The 20,930-nt window shown below is 40.1% G+C and overlaps 1 protein-coding gene across 4 annotated transcripts in view; it reads right to left on the bottom strand.

Moving 5' to 3' along the window:
* Nucleotides 1–20,930, bottom strand: part of ESR1 (estrogen receptor 1) — a 464,974-nt gene that overhangs the window by 225,158 nt on the left and 218,886 nt on the right. For all 4 annotated transcript variants that reach the window (XM_062186943.1, XM_062186942.1, XM_062186945.1 and 1 more), the window contains exon 4: nucleotides 305–421. In XM_062186943.1, the coding sequence (XP_062042927.1) occupies nucleotides 305–421 (117 nt within the window). The remainder of the gene's footprint in view (nucleotides 1–304; nucleotides 422–20,930) is intronic.

The raw sequence follows: 20,930 nt of genomic DNA, 5'->3' as shown, positions 1-20,930 counted from the left end.
ATTCAATGCGCAGTCTTCCTTCCCTTCCACCACCTCCCACACACTTCTGATTTAAATGCAATTACTTACATCGAAAATATAAAACACTAAATGGCATGTCAGAATTTCCAGTTGCAGATGCTTCCAATTTTTTAAAAAATAAAGTGTATTATGAACATATTTTTGTGGCAAAGAAAAATAAGAATAGAAGAAAGTTAATTAGATGAAAAAACAAAAAATTCCCACGGCTATTGAAATAGACACAGCGAGCACTGGGCAGTAGCCAAGGCCATCTGTATCAGGCACCTGCATCAGATGTACCTACCGCCTTTCATCATTCCCACTTCGTAGCATTTTCGAAGCCTGCAGGCCTGGCAGCTCTTCCTCCTGTTTTTGTCAATTGTGCACTGGTTGGTAGCTGGACACATGTAGTCATTATGCCCTATTAAAAGCAAGAAGACAAAATTAATATGATCTCAGAAAACTCAGCCAGCCAGAATCTACAAGGAAATAGTTTGCAGGAAGCACTCCTATCACTTCCTTGGAACTGCCTTGTTGCAACTTCAGTCTGCCTTCTCTGTCCTCTAAATGTAGATCAAATCTCTCCTAATCTTATATTCTACCTCAGTCAATTGCTTCAGGAGTTCTTTGGGCACACCACCTTTCCTTCAGTCTATATTTTACAGGATGGTGTTTTATGCATACTCACAAGGCTAAGTTTTCTCAACATATAAAATCTATCTATAGATTAAGCCCAGAGTAGAGCTATTTACTAGAGTAGAGCAGTTAGAAATAGAAACTTAAGGACCCAGCATGGTAGAGCATCAGATTAAGCTACTGCCTGCAGCATATCTGAGCACTGGTTTGAATCACGGCTGCTTTGCTTTCAGTCCAGCTCCCTGCTAATGCACCTGAGAAAGTAGCAGATGCTGGTCCAAGTGCTTGGGCCCCAGCTAACCATACGGGAGACCCAGATGGAGTTCAGGCTACTGGCCTTGGCCTGACCCATCCCGACAATTGTGGCCATTTGGAGAATGAACCAACAGATAAAAGATTCATTCTCATTCATTTTCATTCTCTCTCTCTCTCTCTCTCTCTCTCTCTCTCTCTCTCTTTCTCTCCCTCTCCCTCTCCCTCTCCCTCTCCCTCTCCCTCTCTCTCCCCATCCTCCCTATATGTCACTCTACCTTTCAAATAAATATTCTTTACAAAGAAAGAAATACAAACTTCAGATAGAGAGTTTCAAAGTAGTTCTTCTTCAAAATATAAGTTAAAGGATCTTTAAGTATATTCAAATAATGCATAGGGGCAGGCATTTGACCTAGCAGCTGAGATGCCAGTTAAGACATTGCATCCCGGCCAGTGCCGCGGCTCAATAGGCTAATCCTCCAACTGCGGCGCTGGCACACCTGATTCGAGTCTCGGTCCAGGCGCCAGATTCTGTCCCGATTGCCCCTCTTCCAGGCCAGCTCTCTGCTGTGGCCCCGGAGTACAGTGGAGGATGGCCCAAGTGCTTGGGCCCTGCACCCGCATGGGAGACCAGAAGCACCTGGCTCCTGGTTTCGGATCAGCACGGTGCGCCGGCCGCGGTGGCCATTGGAGGGTGAACCAACAGTAAAGGAAGACCTTTCTCTTTGTCTCTCTCTCTTACTGTCCACTCTGCCTGTCAAAAATAAATAAATAAATAAATAATTTTTAAAAAAGACATCACATCCCAAATTGGAGTATGTGAGTTCTATTCCCAGCTCAGCCTCCCAATTCCAGCTTCCTGCTAGTATAACTCTAGGATACAACAGGTTTTGAGTTAGGTGCTTGGGTGCCTGTCAGCCAGATTGAGTTTCCAACTCCTGGCTTTGGTCTTACGCAGCCCTAAATATTGTGGCCACTTAGGAAATGAACCAGCAGATGCGAGCTCTGTCTCTCTTACTCGTGCTCTTATTCTGGCTCTCCTCCTCTCAAAAAAGCCAAATACATTTAGAAAATGAAGCATACCTAAATTCCATTTGAGAGTGATGGGATGGGCCTTTAGAAGGCCTCAACTGTATGTCAGTAAGTTAGTCCATCACTTACTAACTAAAGGTTGCTGAGCCAGCTAGTTAGCATCTCTGAGTCTCAGCCCTCTCTTCTCTAACTTAAAGGAAAAATAGTACCCACAACATACAAGCATTGCAGGGACTAAATGTGAGGATATATGTCTAGCATGTACCACCACGCCCTGGAAGCAGTGAGCACTCAAGACAGCAGTTGTTATTGTTCCTGCTGTTTTATTATTCACCATCTTCCTTTTCTCACTTGTATATTGACTCTCTGGCTCAAACACTTTTCTAGCTTCTATCACATGCAGGTCTGTCCTATAACAATGGTTGCCCTGGTTCACCTGACTCTCTAATTCCCACCTTATCTCTTGTCCTTTCTGCCAGCTGGACCCCTCAAAAATGTCCACCTTTGCTCCACTTCAATCCATGTCAACCTGTTTTCCACCTTAGCTGTCCCACCGCTCAGCTTCCCAGAGATCGTCAATGACTCCTGTTGCTGAACACAGCAGTTTCAGTTCACACCACATGTGACCCAGCAGGAGCAGCTGAGAACAGTGACTCCTCTCTGCCTCTGAAAACCTGCTTCCCCCTTGGTGTCTATCACACCATCCTCTCCCAGTGTTCCTTCTGCCTCCCATGCTGCTGCTTTCCAGAACCGCTGGCAGTTTCAATCTTCTCTATCCAATCCAGGGCTCAAAGGTAGGCCTGCTTATCCTCTTGCTACTCAGTGTTCTCTCACAAGACAATCAAGTGTGTGTGCACAACTTCCATCACCACTGAATGCAGATCACGCACAGATGTATACTCCCAGCCCAACCCTCTTCTTTGAGCTCAGGGTATCTAAAAAGGTACTTCAACAAGCTTGTCAAATGGAATTGAGAGAAGTTCATTTTTTTTGTAATGTGTACATATGAGGAGTCTTCAAAAAGTTCATGAAATGTGTATTATGAAAAAACTATCCATGGATTTCAACTTTTTTTCACCAAAGTAAACTTCCTTTTTAATTCCATTTTTCCACATGCCCTCAACCATCCAAGTGCCCACTGAAACACCAGCTCTAAGACTTGGAAGTCACCCCTATTTATGTATCCAACAAAACAAGTCTGGTTTGCAGTGTACAGAATATACAACTTCACAGATTAAAAAATATGGACATTTTTATACAGAAGGCTGTTTATATATAAATCTCACTTGCTAAGAATGCCCCAAATTTAGAATAAGGAACCGATGCAGATTATTTTAAAATATGTTTCCCATGTTTCTCCAAATAAAATCAAAAGTAAATATATATTCCACCCTCGAATTCAGATTCTCTGCTTACATCTCTATTTCCCCATTCACTAAGGGCAAGATGCAACATGCAGTGAAATATCTTAACTGCAGAACTCTTTGTTCCCTATTCAAGTTAAGGTTCAGTCCCAATTAGAAGAGGGTGGAGTAGGGACTTAACAAGAGATGCTGGTCTCATAAAACTTAGTCCTCCGTCTTTAGGTATACATTATAAAAGTCACTGTATAAACGGGCTTTAGATCAAATTAACTTCTGTGTTCTATTGTGTAATAGAAACCAGCATACGAGGCAGTGGAGTTATAGGCTTGGAACTTTAGTAAGAGACCAAATGCTGCCCCGAACATCAGGCAGGGTGTTCTTGTTTGAATTGTCTACATTAAAAGGGAAAAAAATTAAGAAATTACTAGAACTAGAAACAAAATGTATTTGAGCCAGTGCTTATTCTAAGGAAAATATATATTTTCTGATATCTTAAGGAAACTTCTAGCGTTTGGTCTCCTTTGTGTACATTATTTTGTATGTGTTGATATATTTTAGTTGTAAAAATAAGAGTATACATGAAGTCTCAGAATAAAATAGTTAATAGACATTCAAACCAAATATCACTTTGGCTCACTTTCTCCCCCAAAGTCAGGTGCTTTGCAAGCCAGATAAAGATGGGAGGAGAGAACTAGGTCACAGGCTGGTTGACTGAGTCTTATATTTGGATTGGCCATCCACTGTAGATGTTTATCTTTATAGAATCAACTGACATTCCTGAACTAACATGTCTAATGTATAAAATACACTGCACTTGTACAACAAAATTCATCCCTTAGAAAAAACAAAAATAGATGCACAACAGAATCATGTCCCCAATGCAAATTTTCAATGACAGTGCAAGGTTTCCTCCTACCAATGGCATATTACTATTTTAAAATGCTAAACTGGCAAAGAGAAAAATTTAATAAGTACATATTTAATGTCTATAACTAAAACAAATTCTTCTTAACTAAACACTATTAGCAATTATTTGTAAGGCTTCAACTTACATCAGAAGGAAAACAAAAAATTGGGTTATATTTTCTTTCCTTAATGAGTATAATTTGGCCAATGTGTGTTATTAAAGAAATTGATTTAAGTTGCTTTAAAGGAAAGTTTTAGGACTTTTTTTTTTTTGGACAGGCAGAGTGGACAGTGAGAGAGAGAGAGAGAGACAGAGAGAAAGGTCTTCCTTTTTTGCCGTTGGTTCACCCTCCAATGGCCGCCACGGCTGGCGCACTGCGGCTGGGGTTAAGGAAACTTTTAAATCTCATTATTTGGTCTTGTAAAACCAAAGCATGAGAAAAATCCTATTGAAGTAGAATTATTTAAAAAAAAGAACTTTTTTTTTAACTTTTATTTAATGAATATGAATTTCCAGTATACAGCTTATGGATTACAATGGCTTCCCCTTCCCATAATTTCCCTCCCACCCGCAACCCTCCCCTCTCCCGCTCCCTCTCCCCTTCCATTCACATTAAGATTCATTTTCAATTCTCTTTATATACAGAAGATCAATTTAGTATACATTAAGTAAAGATTTCAACAGTTTGCACCCACATAGAAACACAAAGTGAAACATACTGTTTGAGTACTAGTTATAGCATTAAATCAAAATGTACAGTACATTAAGGACAGAGATCTCACATCAGGAGCAAGCGCACAGTGGCTCCTGTTGTTGACCCAACAAATTGACACTCTAGTTTATGGCACCAGTAACCACCCTAGGCTGTCGTCATGAGTTGCCAAGGCTATGGAAGCCTTCCAAGTTCCCCGACTCTGATCATATTTAGACAAGGTCATAAAAGACAGGGTGAGGATAGTAACCAATGATCCTAAGAGTGGCATTTACCAGGTCTGAACAATTATACAGCATTAAGTGGGGAAGAGGACCATCAGAACACACAGGTTGGGAGTAGAGCCATTGGTGGTAGAGTAGAGGTTATGATTACAAAGGAATGAGGCCCAAGTGCACTAGACAGGGTCTAGAACAAAGGACAGAGTCATTATTAGAGGAGCTAAGAAAGGTGCTGTCAGCTACAATTAAGTTTTCTGATTGAGAGGCAAATAGAACCTGATAGAAGGGGCTTGATAATAATCTGGTGGGCTTTAGGCCTTGTAAGTTAAGAGGCCCAGACCTATCTATCTCTTCACATGGGGTATAGTGAAACATACAATGTTTTTACTGGGCAGGAGAACTCTGTATACCTGTGACCATGTTGGCCCAAAAGGTTCTTCTGCACAGGTCTAAAAGAAGTACATATTGTCAAAGTCAAGATGCTATTAATGATCTGAAAACATAATCGTCACTGTTCTCTATTCCACCAAACATCAAAATGAAAAGTCTTTAAGGAGATCTATGGTTTGAGTAATAGAAAGTAAAGGGGAAAGGAAACAACTGAAAGAACTAGAAAGAAAAAAAAAAAAAGAGTGGAAAGAGAAGCTCCTAAAAGCAGGGATTGCCAGGCTGACTCCGGCTCCTGGGGCAGCAAGAGGAACTGCATTGAGTTTTTCTCCAAGAGAACTGGGATTCCACTCCTTGGACTTTGGTTTCCACTTCTCTTATTTTCCCTCCTTCAATAGCACCTATTTTTTTTCTGTTATCATCACACAGAAAGTCTACACTTAAGAATTATGAAAATAAACAATGATTCAAGAAGAATGCATACACTGGCCAAATTAAAACAGACAGTAGCACTAGAAAAATCTAATATTGTGATTCTTTCCTTGTGTCATCCTTGTGTCACATTCTCCTTCTGTAATTTGGCATCACCACGGACCAAATCCCTTCCCTGAACTCCAGACGGTGCGTCCAGCTGCCTCCATCCATCCAGAAAGGACTCTCTCAGACCCCTCCAGATGGACATGTTCCAAGCACAACAGATCTGCTTTCTTCTGAATGGCTGCAGCCCCTGCACGACCCCTGCCTCCAACCTTCCCCTGCTAACCATTGTGTACAAAGTTATTAGTGTGATTTTTCTAAAATTATATACCATCATGACATGCTCCTGCTTTAAATTTCTAGGGTCCTGATGTTCTAAGGATAAAACTTAAATGACATCATAAAGCTTTTGAAGCTCCTCCCAACTCTGAGCCTCTCTCTCCCCACTCTCTTTAAGTCACACCCAAGTTCTGGCTATGCCTTATGTTCAAATGTGTCATAATTCCTCTTATCCCTAGACTTTGCACATGCTCTTCTTCCTCATGGGAACAGTTTCCCTACTCTTGTCCCAGCAGTCTTCTGCTTCTCTATCAAGCGTGCCAGTCAAGGTACTGATTCATGTGCTCCTCCGTCTCTCGTCTGCCACCACTGATCCTGTGTCCTGCATATTCTCAAGGACATGGTGGACCTCAGGCAGAGATGCTAAAGCTTCGTACTGTCCCCACTTCCCCAGCCCCATCTGTAGAACACAGCTGAGTGGGAAGAGTGCAGTCCTACAAATGATGTAAAAATTGAGAACCCTAAATCAAAGGCTGCTGCACCCAGGACCCCAAAACTCAGGTCCACAAGAACAAGACTGGCTCCTGAGGTGGTACCAGAAGCAGAAAACCCTCTCTTGGAGTGAAGCCCCCACTTCAACCCTGGGTGGGGGACAAATTTTGCTATAAAGGAGCAGTTCTCCCCAGAGAAATAGTGATGCATAAACGCATGTATTCTCCATGAATTATCTCCACTACTATTTCTGTTTTGATGCCTTGTTGATTTCCTAATAAGTTTATGTTATGATTATTTCAAATAAAAATCAGCATATGCTAACAATTTAAAAGCTTACTGTTTATAGAAATGTGATCCTGAATTAAAATGTTACTTTTACCGCTCTAACATTTTGGTTATATATGAACTTTAATAGGGTAATTTTGTTATTAATGATTTATTTTTATAGGATGTAAAATTCTACTTCATGATTTTACTAAACCCTACAGGATTAGCACTTCCCGAATTCCTACCTCCCTCACAGCTATCACCAGTGAACGCACTTAGCGTGAATATAATGAGTTTCTTTTATTATTTACCTTAGAAAATAAAAATTCTTATACATGCTTATAATTTTTTATGAATAACATTCCAACAAATGAATTTTAACAAGGGCAAAGCTCTTCCTAATTCCACTCTTAGCCTCTCTCTCCCCACCCTCTGAAATCACACCCAAGTTCTGGCTGTGTCTGTTCAGCCTCACCTGGCACCCTCTCAGTCCCTGGGCTTTACATGTGTTATTCGTAATCGAAGTACACTTCCCCTATTACTGGCCCCACAGACTTCTCCACTATATATTTATTAGAGGTGAAGGGACATTTTCTTTGAAAGGTTTCCTAACCATGACATATATAGACTATTCAGTAACTGACTTGTGTAAAAGAGAAGCTGAAGTTCAAAGTGCTTCATTCATGGATGAATATGAAGTTATTAAAAAATAGTTGCTCAATAATAGGCCATAAAGCTGAAGATCAATTTTCCTCAATAATGCAGTTCTGTGACATAAGTCTATAGCACAGTTGTTCCTTCTTCTTTTTCTATTACTGTCTAACTACATGGAGTCAGGAGTTGTACTTCAACGGGGCTTTCCAGCTGAATCTGTCTGCAGTTGACATTTCAAAGTGCTCCTCAGCTCATAGTTCCTCTAATGAAGCACACACAGCTTTAATTCATGGCCAGAAAACTTCAAAATATATGACATCTACTCTCATTTTATTACTTTTTTAAATGAACTCACTAAAGATGTATACAGTACTTTGAAAAAAATACACTGAAATCAAGGAGTGTTTCATGAGGATAGGCAAAAAGCCAAGTGAGAAAACTGTGAAAATGTTCTACATGCCAAAGAATAAATATTTAACATTGCCTATCATCAGGGATGAACATTTAGGTACTTGCTCAAATTCCAAGCCATGTAAAATAAGAAGAATTCTCAAAGATAAGTTAACTCTCCAATGTATAAGCACTCAAACAAAGCCAAATTTGTTAATTATATCTAAAAGCATCGTTGGAAGATTCTAATAAAATAGTACTTTATTTTCAAAGCCCTATTATTTTACATCTGATTTATCTGCAAACTTAGATAAGATCTATAAATCCTGACTACCAGGGTGCCATTGTGGTATAACAGGTTAAACCGCTACCTGCAAAGTTGTCATCCCATTTGGGTGCCTATTCAAGTTCTGGTTGATCCGCTTTTGCTAATGGATGTGGAAAAGCATCAGAAGATGGCCCAAGTACTGGGGCCCCTGCCACAAATGTGGGAGACCCAGATGGAGTTCTAGGATCCTGGCTTCTGCCTGGCGCAGCCCCAGCTGTTGCAGCCATTTGGGAAGTGACCAGTGGATAGAATACGTCAGCCTTAAAATTATTCTTAGGTGTTTAAATTTAACTGAAAAGTGATCCCTGTTAAATATAAGAGTGGGAATAAGAGAGGGAGGAGATGTACAGTTCGCACATGCTCAATCAGACTTACATGTAATGGTAGAGTTAGAAATGTGCCAGGGGATTCCAATTCAATCCCATCAAGGTGGCATGTACCAATGCCATTTCACTAGTCCAAGTGATCAGTTTCAGTTCATAATTGATCATAATCATAGGATTAAGTGTCAAAGGGATCACATGAACAAGACTAGTGTCTGCTAATACTATCTGATAGAATTAAAAAGGAGAGAACAATCCAATATGGGAAGCAGGATACACAGCAGACTCAGAATGGCAGATATCCAAACAGCACTCTGGCCTCAGAATTAGCCCTTAAGGCATTCGGGCCTGGCTGAAGAGCCCATGAGAATGTTTTAGGCATGGAAAGCCAAGACACTCTGCAAAAAAAAAAAAAAAAAAAAAAAAAAAAAACTAAATGAAAAGTCTCTGCGAGTGAGATCCCAGTGGAAAGAACGGGTCATCATCAAAGAAGGAGGTACCTTTCTCTGAAGGGAGGAGAGAACTTCCACTTTGACTATGGCCTTGTCTAAATAAGATCGGAGTTGGCGAACTCAAGAGGCTGCCATAGCCTTGGCAGCTCATGGCAAAAGCCTTGGGTGATTACTGACATCATAAATAAGAGTGTCAATTGTTAAATCAACAACGGGAGTCATTGTGTACTTACTCCCCATGTAGGATCTCTGTCCTTAATGTATGTACTATGTGAATTAACGGTATAACTACTACTAAAACAGTATTTTATACTTTGTGTGCCTGTGTTGGTGCAAACTGTTGAAATATTTACTTAGTATATATTAAATTGATCTTCTGTACATAAAGATAATTGAAAATTAATCTTGATGAAGAATGGATTGGGATAGGGAGTGGGAGATGGGATGGTTGCGGGTGGGAGGGAGGTTGTGGGGGGGAAAAGCCACTATAATCCAAAAGTTGTACTTTGGAAATTTATATTTATTAAATAAAAGTTAAAAAAATTGGGAAAATAATAGGAATCTGCTCACAAATTTTCAAAACACTGTTATAGAAATTAACAACTACCCAGTCCTGGGTAGCAGCTTCCAGAGGATGTTCCTTCTCTGGCTTATTCATTTGACCCTTGTGCCAACTTCTGGCCGGGAAGGCTGTCTGAGCATGAGATTGTCTGAGCACTCCCTCCAAGAAAACTGACCTTACTGACCCTGTTAGGCAGTGACTATTCTGTGGCAGGTTCTGTGTTATACACGAGCCTTTTTCATTTAATTTCCTAACAACTTTTTGAGGAAGAAATTATATTAATCTGCATATTATTGATATAAAGCTATTTTAAGAGGTACAAAGCCCCACAGCAAGCAAGTGGCAGATGAGGTGTTTTTTTGGCAATTTTATTTATTTATTTATTATTTATTTATTTATATATTTTTGACAGGCAGAGTTAGACAGTGAGAGAGAGAGAGACAGAGAGAAAGGTCATCCTTCCTTTGGTTCACCTCCTAAATGACTGCCACGGCTGGCATGCTGCGCCGTTCTGAAGCCCAGAGCCAGGTGCTTTCCCCTGGTCTCCCATGCGGTGCAGGGTCCAAACACTTGGGCCATCCTCCACTGTCTTCCCAGGCCACAGAAGAGAGCTGAACTGGAAAAGGAGCAACCATGACAGAACCAGCGCCCCAACCGGGACTAGAACCCGGGGTCCGTTGACGCAGGTGGAGGATTAGCCTAGTTCTAGTCCCGGTCGGGGCGCCGGTTCTGTCCCAGCTGCCCCTCTTCCAGGCCAGCTCTCTGCTGTGCCCCGGGAGTGCAGTGGAGGATGGCCCAAGTCCTTGGGCCCTGCACCCCATGGGAGACCAGGAGAAGCACCTGGCTCCTGCCTTCTGATCAGCGCAGTGCACCGGCTGCAGCGGCCATTGGAGGGTGAACCAACGGCAAAGGAAGACCTTTGTCTCTCTCACTGTCCACTCTGCCTGTCAAAAAATAAAAAATAAATTAAAAAAAAAGAAAATTCATGCATCTGAAAATAAAAAGTGAAGCACTAATGCAATCAAGTCAGTGCTGTTGACTTCTATTTAACATATCCGCAGGATAAGTGCTAACACCAAACCAATATTTAATTCTTTGGCCGATAAATTCTGAATTATAGCACAGTGAAGACACATGCAGTCCAACTCTCCTGTCCATGACTGAACTGAGAAACAGAAGTATATCCTCCCCTACATTCTAGAAAAAAATATCAACTTGTTGCATTATCTGCAGCTACCCCAAAGCTGCACTCATGAGCAAGATTTTATCTTGCTGGTGCCACACATATTATTTACTATTACCAAAAGAAGGAACTGCTATGGGAATTGCTGGAAAGAATTGTGCATTCAAAAAGTTTTTAGGTCTATTTAAAAAAAAAAAAAAAAAACAGGAAAACTAGCAGGGAATTGGTTATAGACACAAGAGTTTAAAATACTTTTAGGGGCCAGCACTGTGACAAAGTGAGTAAAGCCACCGCCTACAGTGTCGGCATCCCATGTGGGCACCTGTTCAAGTCCCACCTGCTCCACTTCCAATCCAGCTCTATGCTGTGGCCTGGGAAAGCAGTAGAAGATGCCCCAAGCCCTTGGGCCCCCGCAACTACGTGGGAGACCCGGAAGAGGCTCCTGGCTCCTGGCTTCGGATCAGTGCAACCCCGGCAATTGCAGCCAATTGGGGAGTGAACCAGTGGATGACAGACTTTCTCTCTCTCTCTCTCTCTCTCTCTCTCTCTCTCTCTCTCTCTCTCTCTCTCTCCCTGTCTCTCGTAACACTACATTTCAAATAAATAAATAATTTTTTAAAAAGATTTTAATGAGTTAATACAGGATCGTCATAAAAAAAGAAGGATTAAAAGTGTTCAAAGTTATGCCAATGGAGGCGGGCGGGGGGGACTTACTAGACATGCATTAATTATATTAGAGTAGTAAAGTACAGCAGGCAGGAAGAAAACATGATGAAGATGGAATGAAGATGGAGGAGGAAGAAGTCAAACTTTTGGATAGCTTGCCAGATTGTCTTGAAAACTGTTTCTATCACTAATCTCTAGAAAGAGGATCTGATTTTGGATGAGAGTGAGAAGATGTGAAACAATTTTAAACATATTATGTGTGAGATTTTAGTAGTACACTAATAAGCAGCTGCCCAGCAAGCTGCTATAAATACAGCATTCAAGCTTGGAAATCATATCCATATGAAGTGGGAAACCATATTTCTAGCAATTCCACTTTAAAGTGCACATCCAAAAAACTGAATGCACAGACCCCACAGGTATTTGTGTACCCATGTTCATAGCAATAGTACTCGCAATGGACAAAAATCAGAATAATTTGGAGGGAAGAAGATATTCCATGCCAATGGAAATTAAAAATGAACAGAAGTAGCTATTGTAACACCAGACAACATAGACTTTAACACAAAACTTTTAAAAGAGAAAAAGAAAGGCATTATACAATGATTAAGGGATCAAATCAGGGGCCAGTGTGTGGCGCAGTGGGTTGATGCCCTGGCCTGAAGCACTGGAATCCCATATGGGCGCCAGTTCTAGTCCCAGCTGCTCCTCTTCTGATCCAGCTCTCTGCTATGGCCTGGGATAGCAGTAGAGGATAACCCAAGACCTTGGGCCCCTACACCCTCGTGGGAGACCCGGAAGAAGCTCCTGCTCCTGACTTCGGATCGGTGCAGCTCCAGCTGTTATGGCCATCTGGGGAGTGAACCAGCAGATGGAAGACCTCTCTCTCTGTCTCTACCTCTCTCTGTAACTCTGTCTTTCAAATAAATAAAATAAATCTTTTATAAAAGGGTGATCAAATCAACAGAAAAATGTGACCATACTAAATGTATATACACCTAATGCTGGGTCACCTAGCTAGTCAAAACAAACATTAATGGATTGAAAAGGAGTTAAAATTAATTATCTCAATAGATGCATAGAAAGCATCTGATAAAATGTGCCTTCAGGGTAAAAGTCCTTAAGTAAGTTGGGTATTACAGGAACATACCTCAACACAATCAAGACAATATATGACAAACTCAAAGCCAGAATCACACTCAACGAGAAAAATCTGGAAACGTTTCCACTAAGATCTGGAACCAGACAACAATGCCCACTCTCACAATTACTTTTCAGAACAGTTATAGAAGTTTTAACCAGAATCATTAGACAAGAAAAATAAATAAAAAGGATACAAATGGGACAGGAGGAAATCAAATTATTCCTGTTTGCAGGCGACATGATCCTATAGAAAGGGGAGCCAAAAGACTATACTAAGAGACTACTGGAACTCAGAGTTTGGCAAAGTATCAGGATATAAAATCAACACACATAAATCAATAGCACCTGTATACACAAACAATGTCATGGCTGAGAAAGAACTTGTAAGATCAGCCCAATTCACAATAACTATAAAAAATGTAAATGTTGTGGGGTAGATTTAACCAAAGACACAAAAGAGCACTACAATGAAAGTTGCAAAACATTACAGAATGAGATGAAGAAGACACAAAAAATGCAAGAATCTTCCATGATCATAGATTGGATGAATATCATCAAAACGTCCATAATACCCAAAGCAATTTACAGATTCAATGTGATCTCAATCAAGATACCAAATACATTCTTCTCTGATCCAGAAAAAACAAACCTGAATTCATAAGTAATCACGAGACCCCAAATAGCTAATGCAATCTTAAACAATAAAAACATAGCTTGATGCATTACAATACCAGATTTTAAGACATACTATAGGACAGTTAAATCAAAACAGTCTGTTACTGCCACAAGAATAGAAATGTGGACCAACCGAACAGAATAGATATCCCAGAAATTAATACACACATCTACAAACAACTAATCTTTGGCAAACAAGTTAAACAAATCCCTGGAGAAAGGATACTCTCTTCAATAATTGGGGCTGGAAAAATTGTGTCTCCACATGCAAGAGTCTGGAACAAGACCCCTATCTTATACCTTATTAAAAAATAAACTCAAAATGGATCAAGAATATAAGCCTTAGACCTGAAATCATCAAATCACTAGAGGAAAACACAGGGGGAAACACTAGAAGACACTGGCAGAGACAAATACTTCTTGGATAAGACCCCAGAAGAACAAGCCATAAGCAAAAATAGGCAAATGGGAATACGTCAAGCTATGAAGCATATACACAGTAAAGGAAACACACAAAAAAGTAAAGAGGCAACTTACCACATGGGAGAAAATATTTTCAAATTATACATCTGATAAATGATTAATAACCTGAATATACATGGAGTCAAGAAACTCAACAAAAAGAAAATAAACAATACAGTTGAGAAATGGGATAAGTATATGAACAGGCATTTTTCAAAGGATGAAATGCAAATGGCCAACAGACATATGGAAAGGTGTCCAGTATCATTAGCCATCAGGGAAATGCAAATAAAAACCAACATGAGGTTTTACCCCAGCTACACATGGCTATTATCCAAAAATCAAAAAATACTGGCAAGAATGTGGGGACAAATTACCCACACTGTTGATGGGAATGTAAACTAGTATAACTATATTGAAGACAGATTCAGATTCTTTTTTTTTAAAGATTTATTTATTTTAAATGCAGAGTTTCAGAGAGAGGTAGAGTCAGAGAGAAAGAGAGAGAAAGAGGTCATCCATCTGCTGCTTCACTCCACAGATGACTGCAATGGTCAGAGCTGAGCTGACCTGAAGCCAGGAACCAGGAGCCAGGAGCTTCCTCTAGGTCTCCCACGCAGGTTCAGGGGTTCAAGTACTTCGGTCACCTTCTAATGCTTTCCCATGCCATTGAAGAGAGCTGGATCAGAAGGGGAGCAGCTAGGACTCAACCAGTGCCCTTATATGTTTTCCTTGATTTGTGGTAACAGAGTACAAAAAATGTAATAAATAAGAGTGAAATTGACATCTGAGATTTGATTATTGCTTATAGCCCTTGTCTATACTCTTGGGAACAGTTGTTTTTCTACATAGTTCTTATTGAATTCTATATTAAGTGGAGGGTTAAACTTGTTATTAAAATTAATTGAGGGGCCAGCGCCATGGCTCAACTGGCTAATCCTCCGCCTTGCGGCGCCGGCACACCGGGTTCTAGGCCCGGTTGGGGCTCCCGATTCTATCCCGGTTGCCCCTCTTCCAGTACAGCTCTCTGCTGTGGCCCAGGAAGGCAGTGGGGGATGGCCCAAGTCCTTGGGCCTGCGTGGGAGACCAGGAGAAGCACCTGGCTCCTGACTTCGGATCAGTGCAATGCACTGTGCGCAGTGCGCAGGCCGCAGCGGCCATTGGAGGGTGAACCAACGGCAAAAAGGAAGACCTCTCTGTCTCTCTCTCACTATCCACTCTGCCTGTCAAAAAAAAATAATAATAATAATTAATTGAGGGCCTGGTGCTGTGGCTCAGCAGATTGAAGCTCCGGCCTGAAGCACTATCCTATATGGGAGCCAGTTCTAGTTCTGGCTACTCCTCTTCCGATCCAGTTCTCTGCTATGGCCTGGGAAAGCAGAATATGGTCCAACTCCTTGGGCCCCTGCACCCCTGTGGTATACCTGGAAGGAGCTCCTGGCTCCTGACTTCAGATCAGCTCAGCTCCAGCCATTGCAGCCATTTGGGGAGTGAACCAGCACATAGAAGACCTCTCTCTCTGTCTCTACCTCTCACTGTAGCTCTTACAAATAAATAAAAGTAAATCTTTTAAAAAATTAATTGAAAGTATGTCATTGCAAAAGTTAAAAGAAAAATAATAATAAAGGAAGGAGGAATGAGGGTGGGAGCAAGGGAGGAAAGGAGGGTAGAATGGGAAGTTTCAATCTGTTAAAATTGTATATATGAAATACATGAAATTGGTTCCCTTTATATAATTAAAATAATAAAAACTTGAAATGCTTATGAACAGATAAATGTATAAACAAAATGTGGCATATAAATACTATGGCACATTATTTACCCTAAAAACTTACCCTTAAATTCTAATTCATGATACGACATGAATCAACCTTGAGGACATTATCATAAGTGAAATAAGCCAGACCCAAAAGGAGAACATTATGTGATTCTACCTACATGAAGTAACTAGCATAGTCAAATCCACAGACACAATGCAGATCAAGGGGTTAGCAGGAATTGTAGGAAAGGTAAATGGGGAATTGTTGCTTAATGAGGACAAGGTTTTAGTTTGAGATGGCCAAAAAGGTCTGATTGCACAACAATGTGTATGTACTTACTGCCACTGAACTTACATACATACATACATATATGTATATATGTATATATATAACATAATTTTAAAAAATAAAATTGGAGTTGTAGCAAGCAGGGGCAGGAAAGGGAATCATTTGCATCCTTTAAAGTGATCTGTTCAGATTTTCTTCTATGCAACAAGTACTGGGTTCAAGCACTGGCTAACAGTATAGGTTATTTGTTTCCTGTGGTCCAAGTGCTATGTTAGGTGAATTCAGATCATTATCTCATCTAATCATCACAAGCAATGAGTTAAGCTACCCTCATTCCCATGTTATAGAAGCAAAAACTACCACTCCAAGAAGTTGACTAACTCTTTCATGGTGATTTGGATAGTAGATGGGAGAAACAAGATTGAAATCCAGGATTATTTTATTCACAAGTCCTTGGTACCTGGAAGTTGCAATACCATTGTAGAATTGGTGGAATAGAAAGAACTTAATTAATGTTAAATCAGAATCCCTAATATTAAACTATGCTTTAACAATAAAAATATAACCTTCTAATGGAATTATTATATGGTATCACTGGGAGAGAGTTCAGAAGAAATTATTAAATTAATGCCAGATTCCATGATTCATAACACTCCCATCATTCTATCTCTCAAAATGTGTGGGATTAATCACATGAAAGGTATTCATCAGATGATGGTATCTACTATAAAAATATTTCTGAAAAAACTCCAGTATATAATAATGGAAGAAAAAGAGAATCAAGCAGGGTATTGAGGAAATAAATAAGAAATTTACATACTGTGAAAGAACAACTGCAATATTATGCTTGGAAATAAATTTTGACTCAGATATTAAAGCAAATATTCTGCAATTTACAGCCAATGCAATGAGCCAAACAAAATGAAATAAAATTTGGCTCTGTCTGTGAACACATTCCTAAAAATCCAGTGAGGACATTCAGTGTGCCATGATTTGAACTATTTCACAACCACATCTGTATGTAATGGCATGCAAATAAAAATGACATGCTTTAATAATGCATTCCAAATCATATTTTTACAGTCAGTCAATTCTAGTTAGTATTTGTGAAAATAACCAACTCCAATTAGTACTTTATTTTTATTTTTAAATGAAACAAAAAATGTTACTGATATCTAAATGCATTTTCAAAGGAATATTTTTAAAAGGAATTATAAGAAAGAAAATCATCTTGGCAAGTTTCTTTTTCTAAATGAATGCAAAGTAAAGAGTTAATCCTCTATCTATCTGCCCACACCAGCCCTAGCCTGCTAAAATTTTTGGCCAGGAAAACAACATGATCCTTCTTCATGTCCAGCGTCTCACTTACAATCTGCAAAACCACAATTGTTTTAAGCACCTGGCACAGCATCAAACCAACAGCTGCAATAAAGCAAAACATAATGAAATCAGTGACCACTGTCTCATTGTAATACCTCAGAGACAATGAGCCACCTTTAATAACTCCTCTCCCTGCTCCACAAATAAGCAGGCATTGTGCTATACACCAGAAAAGCACTTTCTGAAATTTCTCCATCTAGGACCAAAGATAATCATCAAGCAAGCAGGATAGAAGTTTGACAATTGGTGTGATCAGTCAATGGCAGGCAGCACTCAGCTCACCTTTAGAACCCCTCCCTTGCTCTGTTAAACTGTTTCCAGAAAGTTCTCCAAGGTTTCTTCCCATTTGAACCCATTGAAAAATCAAAACCCTGATTTCCAAAGTAGTAGAAACAATCTTAAACTGCTCTTGACCCAAGATGAAGGAGAGAGGAAAAGGAAGGAGTCTAGTGAGGAGAAAGAGAGTATAAAACTCTGAAGCCCTGAGCAGGGCTGTGCTTCCTGCCCCAGATTCTTAGAATCATGAATAAGTGCTTCTTCTCACCCTCCCTTTTCTGAGTCATATCAGTGCTTCAGGAGAGAATGGAAAAGATTAGATCTACTAGGATATGGTATGGGATAGAATATGAGTGTCTCCAAGGCTGCTAAACCTCAATCTTCCCTTGTCAACTTTTGACTCTCTAAGTGCCAAATAAGGAATTTCACTCATCTTCAAGAATCCTGCCAAATTCATGTTCTAGGCAGTTTATCTCCAGCATCTCAATAAGGATAATGCAGAACAATCAGGAGCTTCTGATTCAACGGGACGAGGGCTCTCCAAACACATCTTTTAAAAAATTTATTTAGTTATTGAAAGGCAGAGTTACAGAGAGAGAGAGAGATTAATTCCATCTGCTGGTCCCCTCCCCAAATGACCACAAAAGCCAGAGCTGAGCCAAACAAACCCAGAAGTCAGCAGCTTCTTCAGGGTCTCTCATGTGGGTGCAGAGACCCAAGCACTTGGGTTATCTTCTGCTGTATTCCACCAGGGAGCTGAATCAGAAGTGGAACAGTGGGGCCGGCACTGTGGCATAGTGGGTAAAGTTGCTGGCTACAGTATTGACATCCTATATGGACAGAAGTTCAAGACCCAGTTGCTCCACTTCCAATCCAGCTCTCTGCTATCGCCTGGGAAAGCAATGGAAGATGGCCCAAGTGCTTTGGCCCCTGCACCTGAGTGGAAGATCCAGAAAAAGCTCCTGGCTCCTGGCTTCAGATCAGTACAGCTCTGGCTCCTGTGGCCATCTGGGGAGTGAACCAGCAGATGGAAGATCTCTCTCTCTCTCTCTCTCTCTCTCTCTCTGAATCTACATAACTCTGTCTTTCAAATAAATTAATTAGTTCAAAAAATTTTTAGAAAAATAAGTAGAGCAGCTGAGAATCAAGCAGGTACCCATATGGAATGCCAGCATCACAGGCAGTGGCTTAACCCTCTAGGCCACAATTCACAATTTATAGTTTATAAATAAGCTCAGCTAGGTACTGGTGCTGTGGCATAACAGGTAAAGCCTCCACCTGCAGCACCAACATCCCATATGGGCGTTGGTTGAGTCCTGGCTGCTCCACTTCTGATCCAACTCTCTGCTATGGCCTGGGAAAGCAGTAGAGGATGGCCCAAGTGCTTGAGCGCCTGCACACACATGGGAGACCCAGAAGAAACTCCTGGCTCCTGGCTTTGGATAGGTGCACTTCCAGCCATTTGCGGCCATCTAGGGAGTGAACCGGCAGGTTGACGACCAACTGATCTCTCTCTCTCTCTCTCTCTCCCTCCCTCCACCCCCCCCCCATAACTGTGCCTTTCAAATAAATAAATAAATAATCTTTTTTTAAACAAATGTGTTCAGCCATTCATTTTTTTTTTACTTGATTCCACTTCAAAAATAAGGAAACAAACCAAAAGATAGTCTCTTAGACTTGGAAATAACTACTCGCCTACTTTCTCAGCTGAGATAAAAATTTCTCCTAATAAGAAGAAATAGATCAATGCCAATTTCCACCCATTTTATTGCCATAAAACCTTTACAGGGTGGTTGTCAGCAAAAATAAAACCTTTGCATGAGGAGATTTTATTTATATTTATATTTTTTATGATAAATTGAATCCCAAGGAGCACAGATAACCCCATGCATTTGATGATCTTCTTAATAAGGGACAGTGTCTGGGACATACAAGGGGAATTATTTTGTTACCAAAAAAAAAAATCAATTAGATCCATGTATAGCTTTTCATGAATGCATATTTCCATGAATTTCTTAAAGACTCCTCATAGGCATGGATTTCAAAGTTTTTTCATGTATCTAAGCTTATCTTTTAATTCCATTTTCTATGAAATTTTTGAAGCAATGCATATGCTGGCAGGCTGGCCAAGAGCCATGTGAGTATTAGACACACAGTGAACAAAAGCAGATGTGGCAGGCAAGCCAGTACTGCCTGTGCACCCAGACAACTGGAGTCCATGTGATCACACTGCCTGCTGGGAAAATTCTCTCAGAGGAGCTGTGTCACAGCACTTGGAAGGAGTATTCTCACTCTTCAACGGCATTTGGCTCCTGGGTCTACATTCTGTCCATAACCATTTCTATCTCATGAAAACAAGCAAGCCTGGAATAATCTAGATTGTCCTTGTCCTTGTCCAGAACTAACCTAGGGAAAGAAATGACCCCAATGTGTTCTATTTCCCCACTCTTCTGAGGCCCACAATTCCTTGTTATCTGTTTTCTTGATATTTTGAGTAGTAAAATTTATACTGATCCCAAACAGTTTAGCTCAACTTTATGGTCACTGCATCAAATTGTGAGAATAAAGATGTATTTAGGGAATTGTATAGTATTTGAATCCCAGGCTCCATGGACCCTGGCTGAACCAGGTAAGCCCTACCTACATTAATAACTGTGGTTTTGGCCCAGTAAGATGATAAATGCTTTGTAAACCATTGAACTGTGCCCATAAAAAGTTTTACTCTACGTTATGAACAGCCATTTAAAAAGAATGAGTGAAACGTTCATGTATTTCAATATATATTATTTAGTGAGAAAAACTGGGTCAAGAATAATGTGTACAGTATAATTCCATGTGTGTGTATGTGTACACACACGTAAAAATTTTAACTTTCAGAAGAAATAGTTAATAGTTTTTACCTATTGAGAAACAGACGGTGGATTCGGGTATGAGACCAAAGGAAGACCTGAACATTTCATCATGTACCATGTTGAACTTCTTAACAGTTAACCTTGGTATTTGTTTACTGATGTTTTTTAAAATAATTTTAAAATGTAGATATTTTCAAACTAGCACCAGCCTGTCGTCAACAATTTTTTATTTCCTTCTCGGCTCTGCTATCATGCTATGCAGTGGTTATTTCTCTCCATTCTGCAATCTACAGAGTAAGCAATAAACTTAACCACTAGAACATTATTAAGCAAGAGAAAACTATCTATTTTATACAGAATAGAAAAAAGGCTGAGTGAACTGTGCATTTTAATTAGTTAATTATTTATTCATTTTATTTATTTTGAGGGGCAGGGAGGGAGAGAGAGAGAGAGAGAGATCCTATATACTGGTTTACCCTCAAGGAACTGGGAACTCAATCCTGGTCT

The sequence above is a fragment of the Lepus europaeus genome, chromosome 3, assembly GCF_033115175.1.
Source record: "Lepus europaeus isolate LE1 chromosome 3, mLepTim1.pri, whole genome shotgun sequence".
NCBI classification, from domain to species: Eukaryota; Metazoa; Chordata; class Mammalia; order Lagomorpha; family Leporidae; genus Lepus; species Lepus europaeus.
The sequence above is the reverse complement of the archived record's forward strand: the minus strand, read 5'-3'. Positions and strand labels throughout refer to the sequence as shown.